We start from the raw sequence: 25,599 nt of genomic DNA, 5'->3' as shown, positions 1-25,599 counted from the left end.
GCAGAGCAGAGGCAGTAGCTCAGCCGTTAGCTCCAGGGTTGTGCCAGTCTGGAGCAGAAGCCCCTCAAGGTGGTGATGGGTCCAAGTCACAGGGGTGGTTGCCAGATTGCCAGGCTGCTCCCATGGAGGGTGATGGAGCTGGAGCTGATAACCTGACTCAAGGTGGGCACACAACAGTCTTTTACAATAGTTGGTGCAACTTTGGCTGTAGGCAAGCTCCTGGGGCTCAGATTTCGGAGCAGGAGACTCACTTTGGGACAGCTGTGATGGTTTCTTTCCCTGCCACCTGCCTGTCCCTCTTGGACTCACAGTCCTGCAGGAGAGCTCAGCTGTTGGCACAGTGACTGCTGCAGCTCAGGGTATTAAGGTAACCTGAAATTGGAACTGCTTTACCTTACCACACTGAGTGGGGGCTTGTGGTTCAACAGCTGCTATGGGAGCAGCTGATCTGCCCTCTAAAAAAAGGCAGAGGGGACAGCAAGGGACAGAAACCACTACAGCTGCTCCAAGGTGAGCCATCTCTGCTGGTGAATGCAAACCTGAAGAGCTTTCATGTGCACAATCCACACTATTGTAAAAAATTACAAGGAAATTTTCTTTTGCTGTGGCAGTTATTTTATTTGAGTGTATTTAGGCCTATTTCCTACTGGTGTAAACTCAAGCAGGCATACCTCTGGTTGAATCTAAAGGGGTGTTTGTTGTTGCACTGGTTTAGAAAGAAAAGCTTTTAATTAAATACGGGTGACAAACTTGTAAGCCCAGCTCATTCTAGCTAGCCTGCACCTCAAAATTAAGGCTTCTATGGCCTGTTGTTAGACTGACCTAACTAAACTAGTTCAGATTTCAATTAGTGAAAGCCTGTATGCAGGTAAGCCAGAAATAAACCCAGCTTGAGTTAATGCTTGTTTCTTGTTACCTTTGACATTTTGATGAGTGAACTTGGCTGTTGTGGGAGCCTTAGGTAGTAGATCAGTGTCAGGGGTTGGAAGCTGGACATGGGGAGGACAGAACTGGTTACAGGTGGTGGAGGGTGTGTCCTGCTGGGGATTCCTGTGCAGCAGGCAGGGAGCAGCCTGCCCTGTAAAATGCAGGGACAAATCCGAGTCCCCCACAGCCCACTGGGACTGCAGCATCTCTCCCTTCTGGTAGCTGACATGTGCCAGCCCAAAGCAGCCCAGCACCCTGCTCTTGGCTCCAGTGGGAAAGCAGTTGCTATCAAGCCCATCATGCAATCAGGGAATGGAGGTTTGTTGTGGACTCGCATCAGTACAGAGTGGTCCAAATTGACACTTCGTGACACCTGATGCATTTTGAGGCAAATAGTTTTTCCTGTACAGAACACAAGTATTTTAAACTTCCCCAGGCCCCTGGCTATGAGTGTGTAGATGCCAGATTTCTGTGGTTAGCAGGACTCAGGCAGTTGCTGCTGGTGGCCTGTCCTCGAGTTAGGAGGGACCTGCAGCACATCCCGTCACTGCACTGCACACATCTCTCCTCAGACAGGAACGGTGCTGCTGCTGCCATCTAGTCTGTGGGAGCAGATGGTTAGTGTAATGGGATGGGACACTTGGTCTTGCTATGTAACCAGTAAAGCAAGAGCTCTTGAAGGCGTCAGGAGAGGCTGCTGCAGTAACCAGCTAGCACCTGGTTGGCTTGAAAGCCAAAGGAGTGCAAAGTAGTATGAAGCAGGGTTGTCAGGCCTACCATGTGCACCTTGCTGTTCCTGCAGTATTTGAAATACTGATGTTTTCTCTGCAATGTAACTTCCAAAAGCATGGATAGTTGATGATAAGACACTATGCAGAGTTGGCTATGAATGTTTATTAACACCGCATGGAAATCTGTACTTCAGAGAAGAAAAACACTAGTGTGAACATAACCTACAGTCGAGGAAGACAACACAGGCTTTCAGGCTTCTTTGCAGCAGGTGTCTCTGATGTTCCTCCTAAGTTTTTCTCCTTCATAAATAAGATCACCTCAACTTTCAACACATTGCTAATGATTTAACTGAAGGATCCCAAATCTTAACCTTAAGTTCTAGTTAGTGCTGTTCTTGATCTGAATTGACTGTAAAAAGGCAAAAGACAACCTCCTGGGTTTGCCTTGCAAAAGCAGATCCTACAAACATGTTGTGCTGACACCTTTCCACAGCAGCGAGAACTCCAGCCATTCCACTTCCCAGCACCTGCACAGGTTACACCTTATTTACTCAACCACTAACAAGGGAAATTCAAAGTGTATGCACAAAGCAGTCACAAGCACAGTCAAGGGTATGACAGGAAAAGAAGGTTTCTCTCCATGGTTCCTACAGAGACCTTCAAGAGCCTCGGCAGAAGAGCAGCGTTAAATAGTGACAGGAAGAGCACCCAAGTGTCAGGTGTGGGGTGGAGGAGACAGCCATGATCTGTATAACCAGAGATGCATCTTTTTCAGGTGACCCTCCAGAGCACAGCAGTGTGGTCTGAGAAAGAGACACAAGGATGCAATAGGAGAGTATCATTCAGCCTGGCAACAGCATTTTCTCCTGCTTAGTTCTTCCTTTGATTCTGGAAAACCTGGCTTGGCACTCACAGCCACAAAACAGAGCAGCACAATGTCAGAGTAAGGATTTAAATGCTCTGCTACTATTGTCAAGGTTTTAAGACTACAGACAACAAATAATAATGTAAGTCGAGGCAAGTTTTATTTAGACTGTACAAATAGGGCACTGGGGAAAAAAAAAAAGAAACCAGTGGCTTGATGTTGGGACCAGTTCTATGAATTAAGTGGAGTAAGAAATTAAAAAGGCACTAATCTTAAGAAAAGACACTCCATATATTCTAAGAATATAATTCATTTAATACTGTTAATCTCATAGCACAAAAAATAAAACAAGCTATGATCCCCAAAATAAACTTTAAAAGCTTACACTTAATATTATTGCCTGAAGATCATGGTCTTAAATTACATATTGTGTTTTTAAGTTTACACAGTGAAGACTGTCTCAAATACAAGGCCACCTTTCCCACTGCCATAATTGTATCCTTGTCCCAAAACACACTTCCATTTAACACAATTAAACAGAAAATGGCAACTATACAAGAATGCTTCCACTGGTCCCAAAAGGCAGTCTTTTAGGCAGGTCTCACTTTCAAATGCAGGTATTGAGGAAAATGCTTGAAAACTTGACTAGACTAGAAAACAAAGGCAGCCCACTCATTCCCAGGATGTTAATACAATATAAAAAATTACTTTACAGGCACATGAAATGGCACAAAGAATGCTATTTTTCCCTTTACAAAAATAATGCTCAGGCTCTTCAGAGCCCCAACCCAAACAGGATATTCCCTTTTGTTTATTCTTTCCCAATTTGTAAACAATCATGAATTAAATTAGCGCTTATCCAGTGATGGACACTGATTAAAACAGTTTTCATTTAAACTTTCAGACTGGTCAGAGGCTTCAACGTCTATTTACACATGTACACAACAGGAGGAAGTCCAACAGTAATCCCTTTGTGATAGTTAACTCTTGTGGCACCAGGTAATTAAACCAGCTCGTAATTGAAAAGTAAGAACAACTGTAATGGTGCACAGATTGAAGCCACCCCTTGCAGGCTCTCATGCGTCACAGTAAGTGAACCTCACACACCCAAGGACAGTGACACTGGTGGGTGATCACTCAAATGTAAGAGGTTTCATAAAGCAACAGACAGCACACACGTAAGCAAGCAACAAGCCATTGGGAATCCAGAGTCCTTAAAAGAGAAGCACAGACTGATCAAATGCAGGCTTTATATGAAAATACTTGTCTCATAGTAAAATAGCAAAGACACCTTTTGAAGCAAGGTTACAGTCCACTCAGGCTGGTCAGTATGTTACATGAAACAGCACTTAACATACCTGAACCACACCGCTGCTTCTCAGAGGAACACTGTTCATCTGTGGCCTACAGCCAGGTTCACAGACATATAAGAATTCTTGTCGTTGCATCAGATACCTCTACATACACGTTTTGCATAGTTTTGAAGGTAAAATATGCTTTTCTGCAGTATCAGGACATAATTAAACCTAAAACAGTGCTTGTGTTCAAAGTGTACACCTTATTCCTTGAGGGGATGAGTCAAGAAATTTATTTCAGTGAAAAAAAACAAAACAGGTTCAAAGCTGTGTTCAAGATCTCAAATCTCACAGTATTTATTTACCATGCAAAGGAAGAATTCTACAATCAGTCTTCTGAAGAGGTGCCTGTAACTAGGTCAGGTCTGAAATAACATTTCTCTGCAGCAGACTGAGTTTAGTGCAGTTTTTGTATTCAAAAGATGACTTTCAGTAGTACAATCTCTGTGGTAAACTTATGGGTATAGTTGGGGCACAGAAAAGCATGACCTTCTTTAGTTAAGAGAGCTGCATAGCTTTTCTTTGCAAGACAAAAATGTCAATGCCTATAGTCAAGAATTACTCTTAAAGCACCAAACACTTCAGTCAATGCTACTCTACTTCACAGTTAATTTGGTAGTAAAATGCTCTACAAGAACTTCTAGACTGTCAGCCACTTGATCAATACTACAGAAAATAGCTACCAGATGAACAGAGAGACTTCTTAAAAAACCCCGGCACTGTGAATGTCTTGTTGCAAATGTCATTTTTGCATTTCTTCAGTGCCTTCCAATTAAGGATCTCATGGCACTTTTCACATGACTTAAGAACACCATGCTTTTATTAGGATTAAGCAACACAAATCAACAAGAAAACATGCTGGAACTTAAGACAACAACTTTTATATGATTTGACATTTATAAGAACTGGTGAGATTCTGCAGGTGTCTGAAACTTCCCATTTTGCTACAACTGACAACCTTCAAACTTGAAAAATGGAGGCTGCTGTTTTCCTGTCAGCTTCCACAACAGCCATTTTTTTTTAACCAGGCTGCCTGAAAAGGGCTGTTTTGTCCTTGCAGTCTTTCTGTATTCTGTTACTTCAGTGTTCCATTATTTTTAAGAGAGCATTCCAGTTCACCTACAAACCACACATAAAGGCAGTGGCACAGGGTACCACTGTACCCAAGCTTTCATATCCTGTACACAGGCTATGAACTTCACCTGCATGGCATGAATTGTACTTCTTTAGCTGCAGCCATGCAGTTCCCTACTGTAAATACAATTACAGCAGTACAGCTTATGTACAGAAAAAGGGAAAGAAGCTACACTGATAACAAACACCTTTGTGGCCTCCTCCAGCCTGAGGATTCATTTATCACATGTGGGAACCCAGGCAGCCGACTCCAATTAACCATTTTCTAGAGGATGCTGGGAGAGGAGGGGTCTGGGGCATATATAAACCAGAGCCAACTCATTTGGAAGGGTTAAAAATGATGGTAGCATGCAGAGGATGTAGGATGCAAGCAAGGAAAAAGAGGAAGGGGAAAAAAAAGAAGGTGAAAGCAGCTCTGGAAAAGAAGCACAGCAACATGGAGATACCCTAGAAAAAAGGTACTGTGTTTGAAAAGGAGCTTTCAATGAACTGGGGCTGGCATAGCTGGGAAACTTTTGAGAGATAAGGAAGCCTGCAGAGAAGTGGGTATAAAAGGTGTATGTTTAAATAAGAGGATTTTATCTGTATTTACCAAGTTCTTCTGTCCCACTTCTCTCCTACCTCTCCACACTATGGCAGTCTGATCAATCTGTCTACCAAGTAACAGCTTGGTGACCAGCACTTCTGTGATAGTAAAGCTAGACTTTCAAAACTTCAGGAGAGCTGTATATAGACCAGCCAAAGTGTTTCCCTTTAAAACTCACTTTCTACAGTTAGTGCTTGCAAAAATCAACAGAAAGGCTTTAAGTATGTCAAAAACAGGTTAAAAGTATCAACCCCTCCTAAGTTTCCTTATAAATAAATGCCTCAGCTTCAATACAGCTCAATCGATGTTATTTGAATTTAACACACACTGTTTCAGGAAGGTCAACAACAAGCTTAAGAGTTAACAGAAAAGAGCAGCTTCTAATACAACTGCTTAGAATACATAAGCTTAAATTATTGTCCTTTAAAGAGACCATCATTTTAAATGTACTACCTTAGGACAGGTTCTCTTAAAATTAAGTCTTCTTCAGTCCTAAAATTGCATTTTTGTTGTTGCTTTTTGTTGGACAGTAACGCACAAGTTGCATGTTTGATCTAAGATTGGGCTCTTCCTACTGAGCAAACCAGGAAAAGTCTGTGGCAGTCTCAACAGGAAAGGTTTTCTTCTTCTACTTCTCTGCTCTATACTGGTTCAGTCTTCTCCAGCTTAAGGCCCAATAGTTTTAAAAGTGAAACTAAATTCTGGATGATGCAACTATGGTATGAAGGTCAGGCAGTGACTTCAGTTGTATGTATTCCAAATGTATATTAAAAGAACCGTCAAACTGCAGCAAGCTGGAAAATGGGCAATGCTAGCAATGTGCCACCAAGTCATCATCCCACCTCAAACAATCCTAATGATAGCCAGGAAAACGAAGCAGCAATGAAAATTGGGCAGAGGGAATCATTCATTCTCATCTGGGTTTTGAGGGTCAAATATTTTGACATGCGTGAATGGGAAGAGACCTTTTCGGCCATTGACTTCTCCTTCCCACTGACCGTTTATGTTCATCCTTGTCACCTTCACAATATCTCCAACCTGCATAATTTAGAAAAAAAAAGTTATCACACATGGGAAGCAAATGAAGAGGAACAACAAATACATCCCCTCACAGGCAGAAAAAAATCCCCTCCCTCTTCTTGGCATAAGGTTTAATTGAAAAGTTACTTTTGCTTAACTAAAACACCGATGTTTTGCTCCTAAACAGAAGCATGTAGTCTGCATTCTTTTTCAGATTCTTAACTAAATGTATATTAATACATTTAGACAAATTGCTGAACTACACCTTTTCCTATAGGAAAGCTTGTAACTTCATGCAACAATCTATTTAGCTTGGATACAAATGAATACCACTAAAGCTATCATCAGTCATGAGATGCAACATCCATTTCAAAGATACTGGTTTTAGCATCAGCTGGCTTATTTCAAAGGAATTTAGTTTTTCAAACTAGAATTCCTGTGGCAAAGAAACCATTACTTGAAATTCACCATCTAGGAAGATTCTGTAGTTTCTAAAATAATGATGCACTTCTGAAATAGGTAAATGCAGCCTCAAACTTTTTAAAAAATGGATTAGATGTGCAGATTCTAGCTTTATTTGTTGTTTTCACTTCTACTTCCTGCCAAAGAATTAGAACAGGAGCAATGACATGTCTGGCCTTTCCTACCTTAAATGTGTCTCTTCCTATTTGGTAGTAAAAGAAGAGAAAAGCTAAACTATGATCAAGCAAGAAACAACAGCCCAGGTGATGATAAGTTACACTCTTATCATTGTTCAATGCCTGTAGTTAATTTGGATTAGGGTAATTTACAAAGTGAAATATCAAATTTGATAAGTAGTGTTTAAATAGTCACTTCTCCCTTAAATGCTTCAGAATAGCTGAACGTGTGCTCTGGTGCAGCAGCTCTCTAACTTTACACCTCCCTTCCTGTTTCTTTACTCTGTGTGGTAACTATAGTAAGTATTAGAAAACTGACATTAGCAGCTAATGACTAATTTCACAAGTAGAACCAGCCTGTGACCCATGCCAACAGTTTGTGAGTTTCTCTCTCAGCCTGGCTCTTTGTCGTTGAGTCTCAGCTTACCAAGCTACTTCTGTGAAATCCAAAGGTAACCAGCTTTGATCTTATTTAAGAAAAAACTAGATTTTAGTCCTGATACAATATGTATAACCATTTGTGTACATTATCTAAATAGTACTGGAATTTAGAACTGTTGCAGATAGTTTAAGAGCCTTGGCTAAGGGTGTTAGATTAAAACTTCTCAGGTAAGACCTGTGTATTTTCTGTTGAAGGAAGAGACCCTGAGTTTACAGAATAGTGTGCGCATCACTAGATGATCTGAAGCCTGTTTAAACCAGATACTGTTACTGCAATAGATATTTTTTGAAGATCACTCAGAAGCAAGAATCCTTAAGTGAAGTTTAAGATATGATAATAAACTCCTTGGCAGTCTTTCAGTGCTATAGTTCTTGAAACTTCTCAAAATTTGAAACCATTTGAGAGATTTAAGCTTTATGTTGCATATTAGAATGAAATTAGACATTTAAGCAAAATGTGTTGCTCACCCCCTCACTTCTCCTCCACTATTTTTAGGGTTGTCTGTGTCCCATCTGCACCATCTCACCCTCTCCCACTGCCCCCCAGCAAGTGTAAGACTGGCACACTTCTTACATTTTTAAGAGAGGTGAAACCCCTCTGAATTCCCTTAAGTTCTTGGGATATAACTAAAACTGTACTACTTTCTTAAATTAACATATTTACTTCTGTTCCTGAACTCAAACGTGAAGCCAGCATACACTATGAAGCAGTTGTACACTGCCCACAAGTGGGCTCAGAGCATTAATTTGACTAGTTTTCATCTCGCCCCGACTACTGCGGCATGCCTTAACTGTGGATTTGCTAAAAAGCACAATTTGTCAGACTTTTCACTGAATAGAAAGGCTAGAGAATGCTTTAAATAGCAACAAGATGACCATAACAGGAACCTAACAAAAGTCTCTTTAGGAAAAGGCTGGTAACATCTATAAATACTCAGTGTTACATTGCTAGATTTAAATAACCCTTGAAGGCAGATCCAAGTTTTAGAACCCAAGTCAAGAAGATACAGCCAATGTTGCAACAGTAAAAACCTAATAAAAAGCTGCATTTGCACCACACCATAAAACCAGTCCACTCTCAAATGCTTTAACCTTATTCATGGTAGAAAAAATATAATCTGCAATATACTAGATCAAAAACATGGGCTTGCATTTTTTGAGAGTCTGACAATTTAATTTTGCTGAAGTGCTGTAGAGATAAATCCATTCATTTTGAAGCTCTAGAAAAACATATCCATCATCAATTTGACTCAGTGATTTCTACAATCGGAGTAAGCTTGGAGGTCCTGCTTCAGCAGGGTGAAAAAAATATTTACAATTAATCTATTGCAATGCAACAAATTGCCACGTAGATTAACAATGTAAAATGCTCTTCTGACTGCTCGGTGCGCAAAGTTGCTACAAATCAGTATCTGCCATTAACGAGTGCTAGATGAGAAAAGCTACTCTAAAAATACTCCAATGCACCAAGAACCACTAGAATAGTAAATTGATTTGCAATAACTTTCTATTATTTTTGAGAACATTTTTTAAATTAAAGATTCTGAATATCCTCTTGTGCTATATTATTTTTTAAAAACCCCGTAGTTCCCATGAGAAGATTAAATGAAACAGCATGTTGAACCAGGATTTTTGGAGAAGGCACCTTGATGTCATGACAGAGTAATTAAAGGTTCTTAATGTTAAAGACTTCCATTTTGACAAATGTTTAGAGGAACCCAGTCAAGCAGTTTATGTATTTTTTTCCCAAAGTGCTAACTAAAAGCAGTAGTTGATACTGGCTTTTTAAAGCATCTATATAATATGGTCAGGTGAAGTGATCTCCCAATAAAAGACTTTAACACACAGTTTTATTTCAGGGAATATTTTAAGCCAGTCAGAAGGATTGTCTTATGATTAGGCACAGGACAGAGTCAGGAGATCTGGTTCTATTCTAATCTCTGCCACAAACTTCCTGTATGACTCTGGACAGCTCATGGCCCTTATCTATAAATTAGGATAATGCTTCCTTAGTCTCAGCATCTCCCGGATAAGCTAATTCACTTGTAAAGCATGTTGGTATCACTGGATAGAAGCCTCAACTGCTGAAATGAGTAATACTTCTGAAATGCAGCTATTTGGTTCCACCCAAATGATAAAAATCAAAATGTATCTGAGATGCTATTTTAGATAGCATCCTTTCATTATATCCCTGTTACAGCATGAATTCAAAGCCCTGGGGCAACAGAAGCTGTGGAACATGCTAGTCAGAAAGGTTTACTTCATTCACTCTTCCATACCTGTCTTCCATTTGAAGCTGATTCATACACAATGTTTCCTGCATGCCATTTTGGTCACACAGTCAACCAATTCAATGTTTTATAGATGCTCCAACAATTGTATGTTAACAGTTCTATGGCTGATTGACTACCGTCATAAGTTTAAGGAGATAAAAATGCATTTTAACTCTAAGTCATAATTTTATCCTCCTGGGTCAATAGCTGTAGAAAACATCCTGTGCTCTGGAATCCACAGGGTGTTGAATCGGTCATTATCTTAACCAGGGTCACAACTCACCTCCTTTGGCAACACTAGTATTAGAACCAAAACACTTTTTTTCAGATGAGCTGCCTGTTCTGAATAATAAATAAGGCTCAACTCTGAGAAATCACTTGATGTCTTATTGTCCCTGAAAGGTATAAAACTGAGCTACACAGAAGAGGCAGAGTTCAGTTGCACTGCAGACAGGACACAGTGATGCTGAAGTTGCTGGTGCTTTAAGTATTGGAAGATTCAATAAAACAACAGGCTGAAAGCACAGCTTAATGATCCTTCACTCCTGATGATGTATGCCAGAGGAAGAACAGTTGATGCCCAAACAAAAGAATCATAATAGTTCAGAGAAAAGACCTTCAACTATTCTTAAGACATGAAAGCAGGTCAAAGGGCAGCACAGAAATGTTGAAGCCCTGGATGCAATTTATCTAGCCTCATCTAGGAACAGAGGAAACAATAGAACCTTGCACTTCAAATATAGCTAGGGCAACGGCTGGAGATGGGGTTACAGCACCACAGAGCAAGTGCTGCTTTTCATTAACTGATGGTAGCCAGCTGTTGGGATTGTACAGAATTTGGAGAGCTCAAATCTACTATAGACCATCATCCATGAGCCACATTGAATCTCACTGTAGCACAGGATCTTGTCTAGGTTATCCATGTTTGTCCTGGTGTGAGCCAGGATTAAGCCAATTTTTCTTTTCACTGATTTTTTTTCAAACGGTGACAATGTTGCTTTCTGTTTCATCTGAAAACAAACTCTGTGAACAGTTCTGAGAGTGAAAATGTATTGAATTGTGAGGCACAGTAGTGTCATGATAGGAACCATCAATAACTTTGAAAAGGAAGTGTCAAAGATTAAGATTGCATACACAGTCTCTGAAGTAATTGTCAGTTGTATTTTCAAAGGCAGTACAGTGAAAAGTTGGTGCATGTCAGCACAGAGTCCTGCTGCCAATGTCACTTTCAATTCAGAAACTAGTTATCGGAACTAAAGCTCAGATCAACACTTCACGCTACACAAGTAGAGGCTCAATATTTTGCTTAAAATCTAGACCTTGTGGGCTAGATCCATTAAAAATGTTTAACACAGCAATATTAAGACTCCTTGGCTTAAGAAAAGCACAATGCTTGCTGTCTAGTGAAAGAAGTAGCCTAATTTCCTAATTAAGAAAGTTCTACCAGCACATTTTGGCCTACTTGTCTCAACTTTCCTTTGAAGAGGAAAAAAGTTGACTGTAACCTCATTGTAACAAGCTCAAGAGAAATACCGTAAGTCAGTTATATAATTATGATAAATGAATATTTATTTCACCAAAACATTTCAGTTACGGGTTAACTCTGTACTAGCAAATATACATGTTTATGTTTGATACATGAGGAACACAAACTACTTAATACTATAATGCTGGCAGAGGTCTAGAAAAAGCCATAATTAGTATAAAAATGTTTCTATAAATATATTGTGAAGCTCTTTTTTAAAAGAAACAATCTTTGGATTCCCTAATGCTGTCATGTTAAGTATGGAGATGAACTCTAGGACTACTACTGCCTTCAGAATGGTCTGTAATACTACAGTGTTTGCAGTGTATTTAAGAACCATTTTTTCAACACATGGCAGATCTAAGTCTAGTGACTGCTGCTGGTCTCCCATTTTCAGGTTCCATTATGCCATTTCATTCCATTTTATAAGTGAATTTGGAATTTGTAGTTCGTGTCTTTAATCAACCTTCAAACAGTTTATTAATTTTTAAGTGAATTATCCACCATTAGTTTATCAACTGCCTATGCTGGACATAAATAACTTTGTTGTGTAGAACTTAACAATCAGTTAACTACTTTAGATCCAAACAAGTACCCAGCTACCACGGGATAAGCTCCTTTAAGGTAAAACACATCAAGTCTTAGTCTCCTGGGCACTGCATAGACCTCAGGAGCTGGTTGGATCAGGCCAGTTTCAAACAAGGCTTCCCTGGCATGTTACTGTGAACTGGCTAGCTACACAACCACAGGTTATTAAATGCTGAGAAACTTTAAGGCAGACTTGGTTGCCCTGTACCACGGTTACAGTGCCAAAGAATCTCTGCTCTTACAAAATTCATCATCATCTTAAAGTGTTATCCTGGATAACCTTTGAACACAGGATTGCCCTCTTAGTTTTCCCAAAGAAAAGAAGGACTGAAGAATAGCAGTACATAGCCCTGTAACGCAGAGTCACAGTCTCAGTAAACACAGGACACTGTATCCTTGTCCTTCATACTCCTTCCTCTAGAGCACCAGAAAGGAAGGAAATTGCTTCTTGGCTAGAAGCACACAAGTAAAGAAACAGATCTAGGTGGCTGGAGGTTTTTTTTGTGGTTTGGTTGGGGTTTTGGTTTTTTTTTTTATGCAGTATCCAGGAAAATACTACACGTTAATAGTGAAGTAGTTACAGTGAAGAACTGCAGACCTCAGTCATTTCCTTAAAAACATTAAATCTGAACTGCTAGGGTAACTAACTAAACAGATAACAGCGTATGTAAAGCTTAAAAATAAATCTAATTTATCACAGGGTTTACTACTTGTTCCCTGGTGCAGGGAGATGCCCAAAGTTATATGTACAACTTTGAGATAGCTATAGTTTTTATTTTACCTTATAAATAGATTACTATTTAATTTTTTATTTTAGAGAATAATAGTAGAGCATACAATGTAGTAAGACCCAATCAACATATAGACATTAGTCATTCAATAATACCAATAAGATTGCAAAATAATTTTAGCCCAGCAAGTCCAAGTTGTAATAAATACCATATTAACTAGTACCTTTACAGGAACAATATCGTAGTTGCCCTTAAACTGTTGCACCTAAAAATCCTGCTTAAAAGTTAAATGCTCCATCATCACCCAAGCAAACAGATCTTGTTTCAGATTTTCAGTAGAATACTAACTTGTTTTACAATTTACATTTTTCATGTGAAAAACTTAAAAAAAAAAAAAGAGTACACTTTCCTTACAAAACAAACTTCTCTGTAAAAGGTAATGAATCTTTATCTTCTCTTAAGCAAAACTGCTGACAGCTTATGTAAACAGTAGTGTGCAACAGAAAAACTGGACTTGCAAGCAGAGAGCTTCTCCCATTTTCAAGCTAAACTTAGGAGAATGACATCCCTTCACTTAGAAGGAAGTCAAGCAGATGACTGTGCCATAGCTTTATTCACTCCAGATGGTATTCTCTTCCTTTTAAGTCCTGTCTGGGTGCTGACGACACAAGGCTAGAGCCAGTGAAGCAGATATTTAGCTCATATTGTTTTAACCATTGAACTGAGATTACAAAATCAGGCAATGTATAATTTTATTAAGCAGGTGTTCTACCTGTACAAACTGAACTGTGTGTCAGAGCACATCCATACCAAGGTGGAGTACTGTCAAATACTAGTATTTTGAAAGAACACCATTAACTTTCTTCCCCAAAACATTCCCGTAACCTGTTCTTTCCCTACCACTAGCTACTTTCGGTGGTCTTACAAAACAGAAGCTTCAAATGGTCCAGATTATTGACAGGGTTGGGATTAAATACAACAGACTTCAACAGGAGTTAGGCAATCTGAAGGAAGATAGTGAAAAAAGTTGGATTTTTTTTCTTTGAGTAGTACATGTGACAAAAAATAATAAATTGCTGTAATGTGGTTGCTAGCGTTCCCTATGCATGGATAGATGCAGGGAAGCTGTAATCACTGGTTTTAATAAAAATGTAGATCAGTTCCCAGAATTCTGCTTCTGAAACCTCTTGAGAAGTCACAGTGTATCCCTGGCTAAGGTGCACTTGCAAAGAAAACTGACTACGTAGGACAAAATATGCCAGTGGTGGAAGACACAAAATCATAAGGCAATAAACTATTAGAATTCAGGGGAAGAGAAGAATCTCTCAAGCAAAACTTCAGTAATTTGAAGGTTCAAAACAATTCAGATCTACACGTTGGTTAGAGAATGAATTCTACTGGTATAAGAGAGGAGTGTAAATTATGGTATTAACTAGGTCACTAAAGAGCAAGTAAAAAAAACCCAAACTATTTCTGACAACCATCCTTCCAAGTGGTTCTGCTACCCTGCAGTGAAGGAAGTTCTTTGAAGTAATTTCCATGACACATTGATAACAACAAAATTAGTTGCTTGCCTTGCTTTGTTTTCAGAAGCATGAGTAGTTTTGGCAGGAATCTTCTGTTACAGTGCAGCTGGCAGAGGATTTACGCTTTGCTCTATGCTAGTTTTCACACACTATTCACAGATAATAAGCTGCTAGCTTTCATAAGACTCAAGGAAAATCCAATGATACATATTTAATTTTTAATCCTGTAAGAGTAATAATCTGTAGAGGTTTTACAAGTACAGGAGGAAAAACAGGGCAACTGTGATGAACAACTGGAAGTCACAAATAAAACTTTCAAATTGCAGTCAAAAGTATCAGCTATAGGTAACACCTTTAACTTGCAAAGTAATTAAGTAAAACCAACAGGAAAAGTTGAAAAGTATTTTTTAAACCACTATTATTTTGCTTGCTAAAATGCTGTTGCTTCCTTTGCTTGTTTTCTTGCTTTTTCTCCTTGAAGTATTGTAGGATGCTCAGGTTTCATCTTGAGACTAACTCTTTTTTCAGGTGAGACATTTTTGAACTTTGGGTTAGTTAGCCTTCAAAGGTTAAAGTAGCAGTCTTAGTGTTTTGGATATAGCTTTAAAAACTTTTTCCAATCCATCATTTTTGCCAGTCAAACTAGAATTGTAACACAAATTCTTTACCATTTAAAGAATAAAGCTCTAAAGTCTTAAAGACATTTCTAATTAAAATAGAGTTTAAAAAGCTTTGGCAAGCACAGGAAGAAGCCAAGTCATCCTCTCACTAGCTCTTACTTCCACAGTGGGAGGTATACACTCCAATAACCTTGTAACATACTTGCACTGTTGAACAGGCAAGAAGAGAGGGTAAATACAGACCCTTAAGTAACTTGGTCACTTTTCTCACAGGAAGTGGCACAGATGAAGCAATTTTTGTAGCTCTTTCTTCAGAGCGTAACCTAACTTACCTAACTGCCTCCCTTGACGTAGATAAGCAAGACTCCATGTGAAGTCACCCCCACCAACTCTGCCACTAACAATGCTTAGTTTCTTGTTCTACAGAACAATTGAAAACTATAATACTTGAGAGGAAAAACTTACCTCTAATGCAAGCGCAGTCTTGTCATAAGCACAGGGTACTCTCTTTTGGATAGCTTTGGCATAGACTGGTCCATTCTGAGGTGATGGCAGAGGATTGATCACTGCTCCAGGTGTACTGGGTACTGAGGGAAGGGGACTTGCGGTTTGAGGCTGAGCATAAGCATGGGCAGGTTCTGGAATACCATAGCTGTTGGAATTCCTGTTTCCATGCTTCCCAATGGAAGATCTGACTAGCTTTTCTACATAAGGAACAGGAATCATCCCAATCCGGCCATCCTTGTTTCTGGCACTCCACCACTGTTCTTCTGGCTTCTCTACAATTACCAGTATCTCACCCTTTTTAAATGGAAGATCCTCAGCATCATTTCCAGGAAAGTCATAGAGAGTCCGAACATATTCCACATTTTCTTCTGCAGTGGACATAGCAGGGGCAGATCCAGATCCCATTGGTGGGCTTGGATACCTAAGTTTAAAAAAAATTTGGTATAAGCAATAGTTATTATTTTATATTTCCAGTAAGTATCAGTTTTACAGTAGGAACACCAATTAGAGAAATTACTTATTCAGCTTTGTAACAAAAATATTGGCTTGGTAGCCCTGTGAGGCATTTCACAATTGACTTGTGCTCTCAAGTAATTACTTAAATATCCAAATTACTTTCCCCAGAAACCAAATAAAAATCTATCATGGATGCATAAAATTGGGACAAATAATGCAAAATCATCTTCCACCTGTTACAGGTCATTGTGAGGATCTTATGGAGAGTAAAATTAATTCTGTAGCTTAAGTTACAAGACATGATACAGAAAAACAAATTGCAATTCTTTGGGTGACTGGGGATGGAGGGGCTCTTGGAGAGCTAAGTAATCCTCTTCAGTTCATCATGTTTTAATTTCAGCACCCACTTCTAAAGAATTAAGTAACTCTAAATGCTAGATTTGAGGGAAAATTTAAATTTTCTAACTTTAAAGTTAAAAATCCAATGTTGTCTTCCTGATTGGTAGTACAGCATCTTTCTAATTGAATCTTACTTCTTGAATGCAGAATTCCGGGGATAGCCAGTAACATTTATACTGAAAACTCCCTTCTTTAAGAAAAGAGACAGGCAGACCCTGTGTTTTTAGGAGACAACACTTTTCCCCTCTTTTCTGGAAAGTAATACAGAATTTAGTGCCCTAATCTTATTTTTATAGCTTCAACCGCTTCTCTTTACTGCATATTTAAATACCTAATAACCTAAAAGTGACATCTTCATAAAAGACAATATTACATCCACTGGTAAGAATGGAATAAGAAATTAAAAAGCTAACAATCTAGAAATATTCCTTGGCCTTATGAAGCATTATATTACCTTTAATTTATTCACATAATTGTTTATTACTTTGTCCATCATCTGTCCAATACAGTCACTTCATTATCTGTGATAATATAAGATTGTTCATCAAATGAGACTATTTTCACTGCAATATATTTAAATCAAACTTACACATATTATTAAAATAATCTCTCAGAAACCTTATATAGCAATACTTACTACCTAAGCTATGATAACAAGAATGCATGTCATTGGCCTACTTCAATTCTCTTTTGCTACTTGCAAAATAAGATGGAAGTCAAATCCATATGATTTTTGCAAGATATGCCAGGAAGATATTTGCTACTTTCGGATTCCTGCTGCCCAAAGCCAGGAGAGAGAGGGGAACCCTTTAGAGAGCAGTCACTCTACACAGAGAGCACAGGGACATCTGCAAGCATGGTCACAGCTCACTATTGACACATAACAAACAGAAAACTTAAAACAGTCTGCTTTCAACTATTTTAGAAGTTCAAAATGCTCCAAGAGCTAAGTGTTGTATGGCTATATACAACAAACTACTTAATCCTACCACAAAAACCACCTCTTCATGCTGTACTTTATGAAGTTAAAAGGATCAGCAGCCTTCAAAAGCACAAACAAGAGTGTGAAGTTCCCCTGAAAACGTCAGAGAAATAAGAGTTGAGAGTAACAGTTCTGAAGCAAATACCTGTCCACTCCGATTCTAAATCTAGTCCATTAACTAAAAACATATATAAAAAAAATGAACCTGGAAATGCTGCATCTCATCCTCCCTCTTGTAGCAGGAAGTCTCTTCCTAACAGCATTTGGAACTATCAACCATGTCATTGATTTCTCTAAAAGAGCTTAAAGCAAAAATCATGCTAAGGAAAACCACCTGGCTGATCCTATTTGTTGTATTACAAAAACGTTGGTCAGTTCACAGTAGGCTGGGTCCCATCTGTCTCTGTGTGCTGAGACAACCACCAATTCCTGTAAGTAATCAAAACCTCTAAAATAAGGTAGTATTAAGAATTTTTCTCACAAGATTTCTAACAAATACCAAGTGGAATCAGCTAAATTTTCAAGTGCCTTAAAGTCAAGTAAGTCATTGCCATAAATGACTAAGAGCAAGTTTTTACTTCCAGAAAGGCACGACAGTATCCAGGTTAAGGAGAACTGAGATAAGCACAAAGATTGCTTCAGTGTAGACTTTTTTTCCTCCCAACTGTCCACAAACATGCACATCACACTGGGCAGCTCCATGTAAGTGTTCTTGCAGTGGTGAAAGAGGTACTTTTGTTTTCACCCACCCCATCTTCCCAGCATCAGCACAAGCACTACCCAGAAGACTTCTCAGCAACTTTAAGAGCTCTTGAAGCCAGTGCTTTCTGTCACACCTCTCCCATCACCTGACAGCTTTACAGAAAGACTTTTTCTAACCATTTGAGTTTTTTAACTTGACAAGCTGGTTTTGTCAACCTGTGGTGAATTAATGATTGTTATTAAGAATTGGCCTATGCCAAGGTTAAACTGGGACTGAAATTATTTTTGTCCCCTAAGAACTGGCTAGTCTGCTAAACACAGTAAGGTTTTTAAACTGCAGAATTTAGAAGTGAAACAATTTGAATTTCTTTTTTGTCATGTCACTAGTTTTCTAGCTTTTATTTCATTTTAATCAGGAAGTCAAATAGCTGTGAAATAAGATACTTGGAAAGGCTTTAAATTAAAAACAAGGAACATGTTCTGGAGTTATTGATAAGCAGTTTACTGACGCAAATTGTAGGTACATCCTATATTGGGAACAGGACAAAGAATGAGCCACAGCCAAGTCACATTTTCCCATCCTTCTAGAAGAGCATTTCTCAGTGGAGTGCATGCTGCATGCAGATATAGATGAACAAAGCCATAATCAAACTGAGAAACGTTTCACATTTCTGGAGGATGAAAATACCACTCTAGAAGTTTGGGAAATGTTCTCCTACAATGTATTAAAGCCGACTTAAAAGGATGAAGCCATCTAATCTCATAAAGGCCTGCTGTTGTATTGTAATCAGTGTGGATGCAGGGGCAGACAGCAGCTCAGAGGCTGTACTTCCATCACTGACAACACTTGTGAACCAGTTTCTCGACCATCCTAGGAGCAGGAGGACAATAGCAGAAGATTAAGTTGACACAAAGAAAGACCACACCCTCTTGCAAGGCAATTATAGTCTGTGGTAGCAATATACAGGGTACCTTTAAATATGCCTACACTGTAAGGACAGGCCACATTATATGGGTCATTTGATTGGAAGAGCAACCCATAATGGTCACTGAGAGCCAGAGTGCTATGCAGCACCGCTGTTAGAAACAGCTTCAAACAAGTGCCATAAACTAGTATTTCCTTATTCTGCATAGCACAGCCCTACATCCAATGTTAAGATCCTGGAGCTACTAAGTTGGACCCCTCCCCTCCTGGCGCCACCTCGAGCTAAGATGGCAGTGGGTGGGGCGCGGGGAGGATGGCACTCACCTGGGCGCAGGCTCGATGAGGGTAGTGGTGTCCAGGTAGTGGATCTTGTAGAACTCCAGCAGGGCAGGCAGGTGCTCAAACTCCTGGTCGCCGATCTTAAAGCGGCGGTTGGGCAAGGAGTTAATGATGTAGTGGGAAACGCGGGAGTTCTCGGACACCGAGAGCACGTAGTCCCCCGGGCAGGTGGACGAGTCCCGCACCAGGAACATGCCATGCCGCTGCCCCTGCAATCGCGTCTGCGCCTCCGCCCGAGACACCGGGCCCACGTACCAGCTGGAGCGGTCCGACGAATCGAAACGAGCGGCGGAGGACATGGCTCCGGGCGGGGAAGGGGAAGGGACGGGGGGAAGGAAGGTGAAGAGCCCCAAGGCCCAGACGGAGGAAGAGACCCGGAGAAGGGGAGGCCTGGGCAAGGAGGCCTGGAAGGCGGAGCGGGCTGGGGGCTAGGAGGAAGTGGCTAGCGCCCAGCCCAGCAGATCGGAAGCCCGGGGAAAGGGGGACAAGGGAGAAGGAAGCTCCCTGCCTCTGGAGGCGGAGGACCGAGGAGCAGCCGGGGTGGGGCTGGCCAAACGCGGCGGTCAGGGCCCCCGAGTCTCCCTCAGCGGCGGGGTGTGCAGGGCATCCTTCCCGCCTCTCTCTCAGGCCTGCAGCGGGCCCGGCTGGGCGGGTGGCGAAGAGCAGCGGCGGCTGACAAGGACAGGCGGCCCGGGAAGCCGGCGCGGGTAGCCTGCTAGGGTGCCTCGGCGCCGGAGTCAGACGTGGGGCGGGGGAGGGGGGGGGCGGGGAGCAGGGGAGGCAGAAGCGCTGGGCTCCCGCGTTCTCCTGCGGGTTCCCTCCCCTCTCGGAGCCCAGCACCAAAATGGCGGCGGCGCCGGGCGGAGGGAGCTCTCCGGGACACCGCCCCGCGCAGGCGCGCGGCCCCGGCGGCGGGCAGGGGGAGCGCGCGCCGCGGGGGGAGGGGCGGGGGCAGCGCGAGGCCCAGCCCGCCGGAGGGAGCGGGCGGCGGGAGGCGCGGCCTGTGCTCCAGCGGGTAGGGAGTGTCCTCTCCTTCCTCAGCTCCTCGGGATAGAGTCGTTCAAACCTGCCCTGGTGGTCTCGGGTGGGGGGTGGGGTGGGGTGACTGCACGTGAAGGGCCCCGGTGGTGTGTTGTGAGCGTGTGAGACCCTGGCGCCTTGGGCAGCCCCTCAGAGCGGGCCTGTCCTCACACACCGCTTCCCTGGCGTGCGGGGGGCACACTTTACCACAGGTTGCTCCCAAAAAACTTCCCCAGTCCTTGGGCTGCAGAGGACTGAGAGGGACCTGCTAGTGTACCTCCTCCATCTTCTCCCCATCCTCTTTCCTCGGTGCTGCCCAGCCACAGCCTTGCCCGGCTTTGTCATGGCCCCCCGAGGCCTGCTGAGCTTCCCTCGGGTCCCCCTGGCCTGCCTGGGCCTCCCTCCCCTCTCCACACCTCCTGGCTCAATGGGATGCCCTGCAGCCAGGTACCTTGACCACAAGCGGCTTGGGAGACAAGGATTACTTTTCTTGTCTTATTAGTTGATTACTTTTTTTAAGGAACAAAGTGGAGCACTGTGATAATCTCTGATCTCGAGGTAACTTCCTACGTGCTCTCAGAGACAGTTTCCTGTCTCTTTATAGCCCAGTTCCCAGATAACGGGGTCAAAACCCTGTCTGTCAGGGTGCAGGCGGGCGGGAGGATGGTGTGGCAGCTGCTGAAGAGGAAGGAAACCCCGGAAAGGACTCAGCAGCCTCAGGGAGAGGGGCTGGGCGAGCCCTTGGCACATGGTGCAGCATGAGCTGTTTGAATTTAGAGGGGGGTTGGCACACAATGACCTCAGATGAGCAGCGTGGGCCTCTGCATGATGTGACTCAGGTTTGGGAGGGCTGGCAGTGGCAATCAACGTGTCCAGCTGCAATAGGCGAGGGTGCGGCAAAATAACTGCACTAATTCCCCAGACATACCATAGAAACCTTTGCAAATAGAGGGAGTTTAGTGCAGTCCTATTGCTTTGTTTAATTTGTGCTTTTGATTTTGGTTTTTGTTTTGTTTTGCTTTGGGCCTTGGCACTGTGAAATGAAGTAGCATTTGAAAGTATATAACATTTAAAATGGGGAATTAGATTTAAGATGTCTTGAAGTGCTAACTGAGCTGTTGTGCAGTCTTATTTCAGCTTTGCCATCTCTTTCATGCTTTGCCTTTTCTGAAAGCTCAGTCACAACATGGTCTTCTTTTTTTTTCTCTTTGTTCTTCCTCCTACATTGGCAGCTAGTGCCAAGTGAAGTGTTTGGATTGGAACATATGGGCTGTGGCTCTGTAGACATTTAGCAGACTTCAGATCATTTGAAATGGACGAGTCATCCCGTGTCATTCTTACGTTTTAGATAAAATCACCCAGGAAAGTCTCATCACTAACATGAAAGGATCTTAAAAGTAGGCCCTAATATATGTACCACTTTAGCAGCCACTGAAGTACACCCATCTCCTGGGTGGAAAACAACAGCTGTTTAGTCATGTACAGCAACAGTAGCAAAACAATAGACTCAGAGATGAATAGTACCATATGAGAATTCACATTTATGCAATTTTTTTTTTTTCCATTGCTAGGAAGCTTAGTTGCTATACCTCTGATCCATTCCTACTGGTTTAAGTGCATGTATCTGCCAATGAGAGTCAGTTTTAAGCACATGTAGACAGGCTACAATAGACTGTGAAGGTTACTACGTTTTCTTCGGTCATTTGACACGTTTGGATTGTTTTCTGTTTGGCCATGGCCAAAATATAGAGATTAAAAGATAGTACTTGGACTGGCAATAACATACTCATTAATGTTTAAAAATAATTACAAAAGCCACAACTTAGCAGCAGAATTAGCAACACATAATATATAAAAACAAAATAAAATTTCCTCTTGCTGCATTTTATGGAATCATAATTTTTATTATAATAAAAATCAAACATAGTAGGTCAAATACATGGTGATTTTGGCTCCATTCTGTATGGATAATACTACAATCTAAAAAGAGTTTAAACATGTCAGGAATAAATAGTATTTAATTTTTGTGCAGTACTGCATGGGGCTGGACTGATGCTGGAAAACCAGAACACCCACCTTCCCATCCAGAGAGGATTCTAAGGTTCTGAGAAGTTTTCAGTTTGGAAGCAACTGCCACAATCAGCTGTCCTGAACTTGCATTCATGCAGGCCGTGTGCATCCTACAAGTAATTCCCCCCTCAGTTTCAATAACTGGTTGAACTAGGGCAGATCTTCCAGGTAAAAGATTGCATTTTGTACTTACATACAAGAAAAAGGGTACTTGTTCAACATCATTAATGTTATCTGATAAGACTGAGCTTCAACTTCCTAGGCTACAGGCAGTCATCTCAGGTGTATTTATATCCCTACAATTTCATTTGGTTTAGGAATAATGGAGAAATGTATGGTACCATCTTATCTTTTTATTACATACAAATACATTTATGCTCTTTGTCTTACCTGTTGGCAGCTTCCACCCTCAGAGCAGTAGTTGTAGCACAACTGAGGAGGTGGGGAGTTCCTGAAGTGCATCAGCTGCTGATGAAATAAAAACTCAGTTGTCAGAATATTCCCTTGAGAAGGTCCTGTCCTTCTTTCTCCCTGCCCAGCTGCTCCTTCTTTTGCCAGAAGCTTCTGACCGTATCAGTTGGGCTGAATGCCAAATAAATTGTATGTGTGTCTGGTCTCTAAGTAAGCAGAATTACATTTCTGTCAAGGGTATAGAATGAGAATCCTTACTTGTTTCAAATCAAGTACTGGCTATGCTTCCAGTGCAAAATGAATGACCCTAATTTAAACCAGGAGGAAATGGGAAGGGATATGTTGGATTTGGAGTTAGACAGCTGGAGAAGAAATACAGTAGAGAAAGCATTTATGAAACAAAAACTGAAGCAATTACAATCACTTCTCCAAATGTGGAAGCCTGAAGTACTTTAGGAAATATGCCTATGCAGCTTTACCTCTGTGCTGGCAGGAAATAGGAAAATAGATCATCAAGAAACCTAGTCATTATTCTTCTAGACTTCTTCACATATTGGCAGTTTAAGTGCTAGTAATTTGATCACTCAGTCCTGGAAGAGTTGTTTGACTGTTCTCTTATAGACCAGGAAGAACTTAAAGCTTTCTTAGTTCACTTCCATCTGTCCACGATGTCTTGTGCTGTACTGTCTCAAGAGGACTCACTGTCACAAATGAATGCTTTTTACTGCAAGATACGAGACTGATGTATTTAGGATATCAGAGAATGTATTAATTAAAAAACTATGAGTACATGTTTTTCTTAAGATAACACAAAGTTTAAGCAAGCTCTTGAAGTCTTAAGTTCCTGGAGAATTATTCTTGAGAGGAAAACCAATCAAGAATATAATAAATAATTATAGCTCTATGTAAATATCTCCTGCAATTTCTTTATATAGGTAAATGTAGTAAACAGGAACAACAAGCTCTTTATATCTGCTGAGTTAGATAAAATTGCCAATTGCAAAGCAAAACAATTGTTTTATTGTTTAGCCTGTGTGTTAGTCTGAAAAGGTACATGCTGGGCTCAACAAGCTACTGCTTGTTGCAAAATAATTACGTTGGTTTGAGTGAAGCTAAAATAAACTCTGTGGCAAGATTGTGCATAACATAACTTTCAATAGTCACATTACGCTCAGATGAAAATAAATTTTAAGGGTGAAAGCAACATAAGTTTTCTTTTTATCAAACCAAAATACAGAATACCTGCCCTTAGGTTTAGTTCAGGTTAACTTAGGGATGTTATACCAGTAACTAAAAAAAGAGAAAAAAAAATTACAGCACTTTAAGGTAGATTATCTGCTTCGAGGAGAAGTAATTTCCTTGTAACACCTTACACTGATTTGCTTTGCACAGCATCCAACTGCAACATGTAATTATGCAATCACAAAATTGCAAGTACTGATAAATGGAAAAATGGATCACCTGACTGTCTAAAAATCAGTATTCACAGGTAGAAGAAGTGATAGAAGAAAAAAAAAAACAAGCCATGAGTCTTCTCAAGATGTTTCTTTAGCTTAATAATTACTCATTAATGTCTTGTATTTTCCTATGTAATCTAAGAATTAGCCCATCAGCTTGGTTGTTGTAACAGTAAGTAATACCCTCTAGTGGTATACATAGGAAAATAAGTCAGACAAAGAATTATTAGGGTTTTTTTATCGTGGAAGGGGCTACATAACATTTTCACTTGTATAACAGGATGTCACAGGGCTGTCAAGAAATGCTAGCTGAAATGGAAAATGCACTGCAAGCATTAGACTTGAGCTAGATGTCTTGGTTTAGTTAGAACAGCTGGGTCTAGAATATGACTTGGACCACTAGAAGTCTTGAATCCCTTGTTGTTTGTAGGTAAATCAAACTGCCATTGCAACACTTGCAGTCTGGAAGGAGCAGTTCTAGTCATGTCCATGTCAGAGGTATCTTAGGTCTGAGGGCTACATTTAATTTCTACACATTAAAAGTAACTCTGTCAGCAAAATAGCAATACTTGTCAGTCTCCAATACTGCAGTGTAATACAGCATTTCCATACATTACATGCAGTTCAGAGCTTGTTATAAATAGGATTTTCTGAAGAAGCTCCTATACAGGGTTTCCTGCAGTTACCAGATCTTTTGTTTTATTTGCCAGTTGGGAAAGGTTCAGAGATTGAGGTGAAAACTGACAATGCTGGAGGAAAAAAATCCAACAAATGCCCCTCTTACCCAGAAAAAGCTGTTGAGCTTATTAAAAGAAGTGTGTAAATACTCTTGAATCTTTTCCAGAAGCCCAGTATATTCATGTGGAGTCATCTAGGTCCATTTTTAAATCATCTTTGTTTCCATAAATATCCCTAAGTAATGGTAATATCCAGGAAGTTCTTCCATTTCTCTAAAGTAGCTGGTCAATGTGCATAGTATTTGTCATGATGTGATCATACTTGACTAATATTCTATTGTTCTGATTGTCCCTCTGGTTCTTGCCCTTCTCCTGTGACCCCATTATTGCTAAAAGACTTAAAAGCTTTTGGCAGCTGTGATGATTTTCTGGTGGCATTGATTACTTCCCACCCTTCCCAGATAAAAGATGCCCTATTATTCCAGGTATCCCACTGGTTCAGACTTTAAATCAGCTTCTAAACTCATGTTAGGCAAGATGGTAGTCAGAAGCCAATTATTTTAAGGCCTCATGAAGGAAGGATTTACTATGCCTTATCTTTCTGAGCTGTATTCATTCTGTACTATGTTCCTGGCATTAGTTCAGCTACTGCAGGGTCTTGGACCAGTGTGATCTTCAATATCTCTCTTTATCT

At 40.7% G+C, this 25,599-nt stretch overlaps 1 protein-coding gene across 1 annotated transcript; it reads right to left on the bottom strand.

Moving 5' to 3' along the window:
* Nucleotides 1–1,806: 1,806 nt before the first annotated feature.
* On the bottom strand, nucleotides 1,807–20,111 carry CRKL (CRK like proto-oncogene, adaptor protein). Its single transcript, XM_051634131.1, has 3 exons — nucleotides 19,256–20,111; nucleotides 15,426–15,888; nucleotides 1,807–6,636 (listed from the first exon to the last, which is right to left on the bottom strand). The coding sequence occupies exons 1-3, from the start codon at nucleotides 19,567–19,569 to the stop codon at nucleotides 6,502–6,504; spliced, it is 912 nt and encodes a 303-aa protein (XP_051490091.1). The 5' UTR covers nucleotides 19,570–20,111; the 3' UTR covers nucleotides 1,807–6,501.
* Between the last annotated feature and the right edge of the window lie 5,488 nt (nucleotides 20,112–25,599).

This window comes from Apus apus, chromosome 16 (assembly GCF_020740795.1).
Source record: "Apus apus isolate bApuApu2 chromosome 16, bApuApu2.pri.cur, whole genome shotgun sequence".
NCBI classification, from domain to species: Eukaryota; Metazoa; Chordata; class Aves; order Apodiformes; family Apodidae; genus Apus; species Apus apus.
Note: the sequence above shows the minus strand (reverse complement) of the source record. Positions and strands in the feature narration are given on the sequence as shown.

What these genes read in the sequence shown, in the direction of transcription:
- CRKL (XM_051634131.1), bottom strand. Translation starts at nt 19,569, where the DNA reads ATGTCCTCCGCCGCTCGTTTCGATTCGTCGGACCGCTCCAGCTGGTAC. An exon ending in CTCATCGAGCCTGCGCCCAG is followed by an intron (nt 15,889 to 19,255) that starts GTGAGTGCCATC and finishes TTTTAAACTTAG; the next exon opens with GTATCCAAGCCCACCAATGG. An exon ending in AGACTGCGCTTGCATTAGAG is followed by an intron (nt 6,637 to 15,425) that starts GTAAGTTTTTCC and finishes TAAATTATGCAG; the next exon opens with GTTGGAGATATTGTGAAGGT.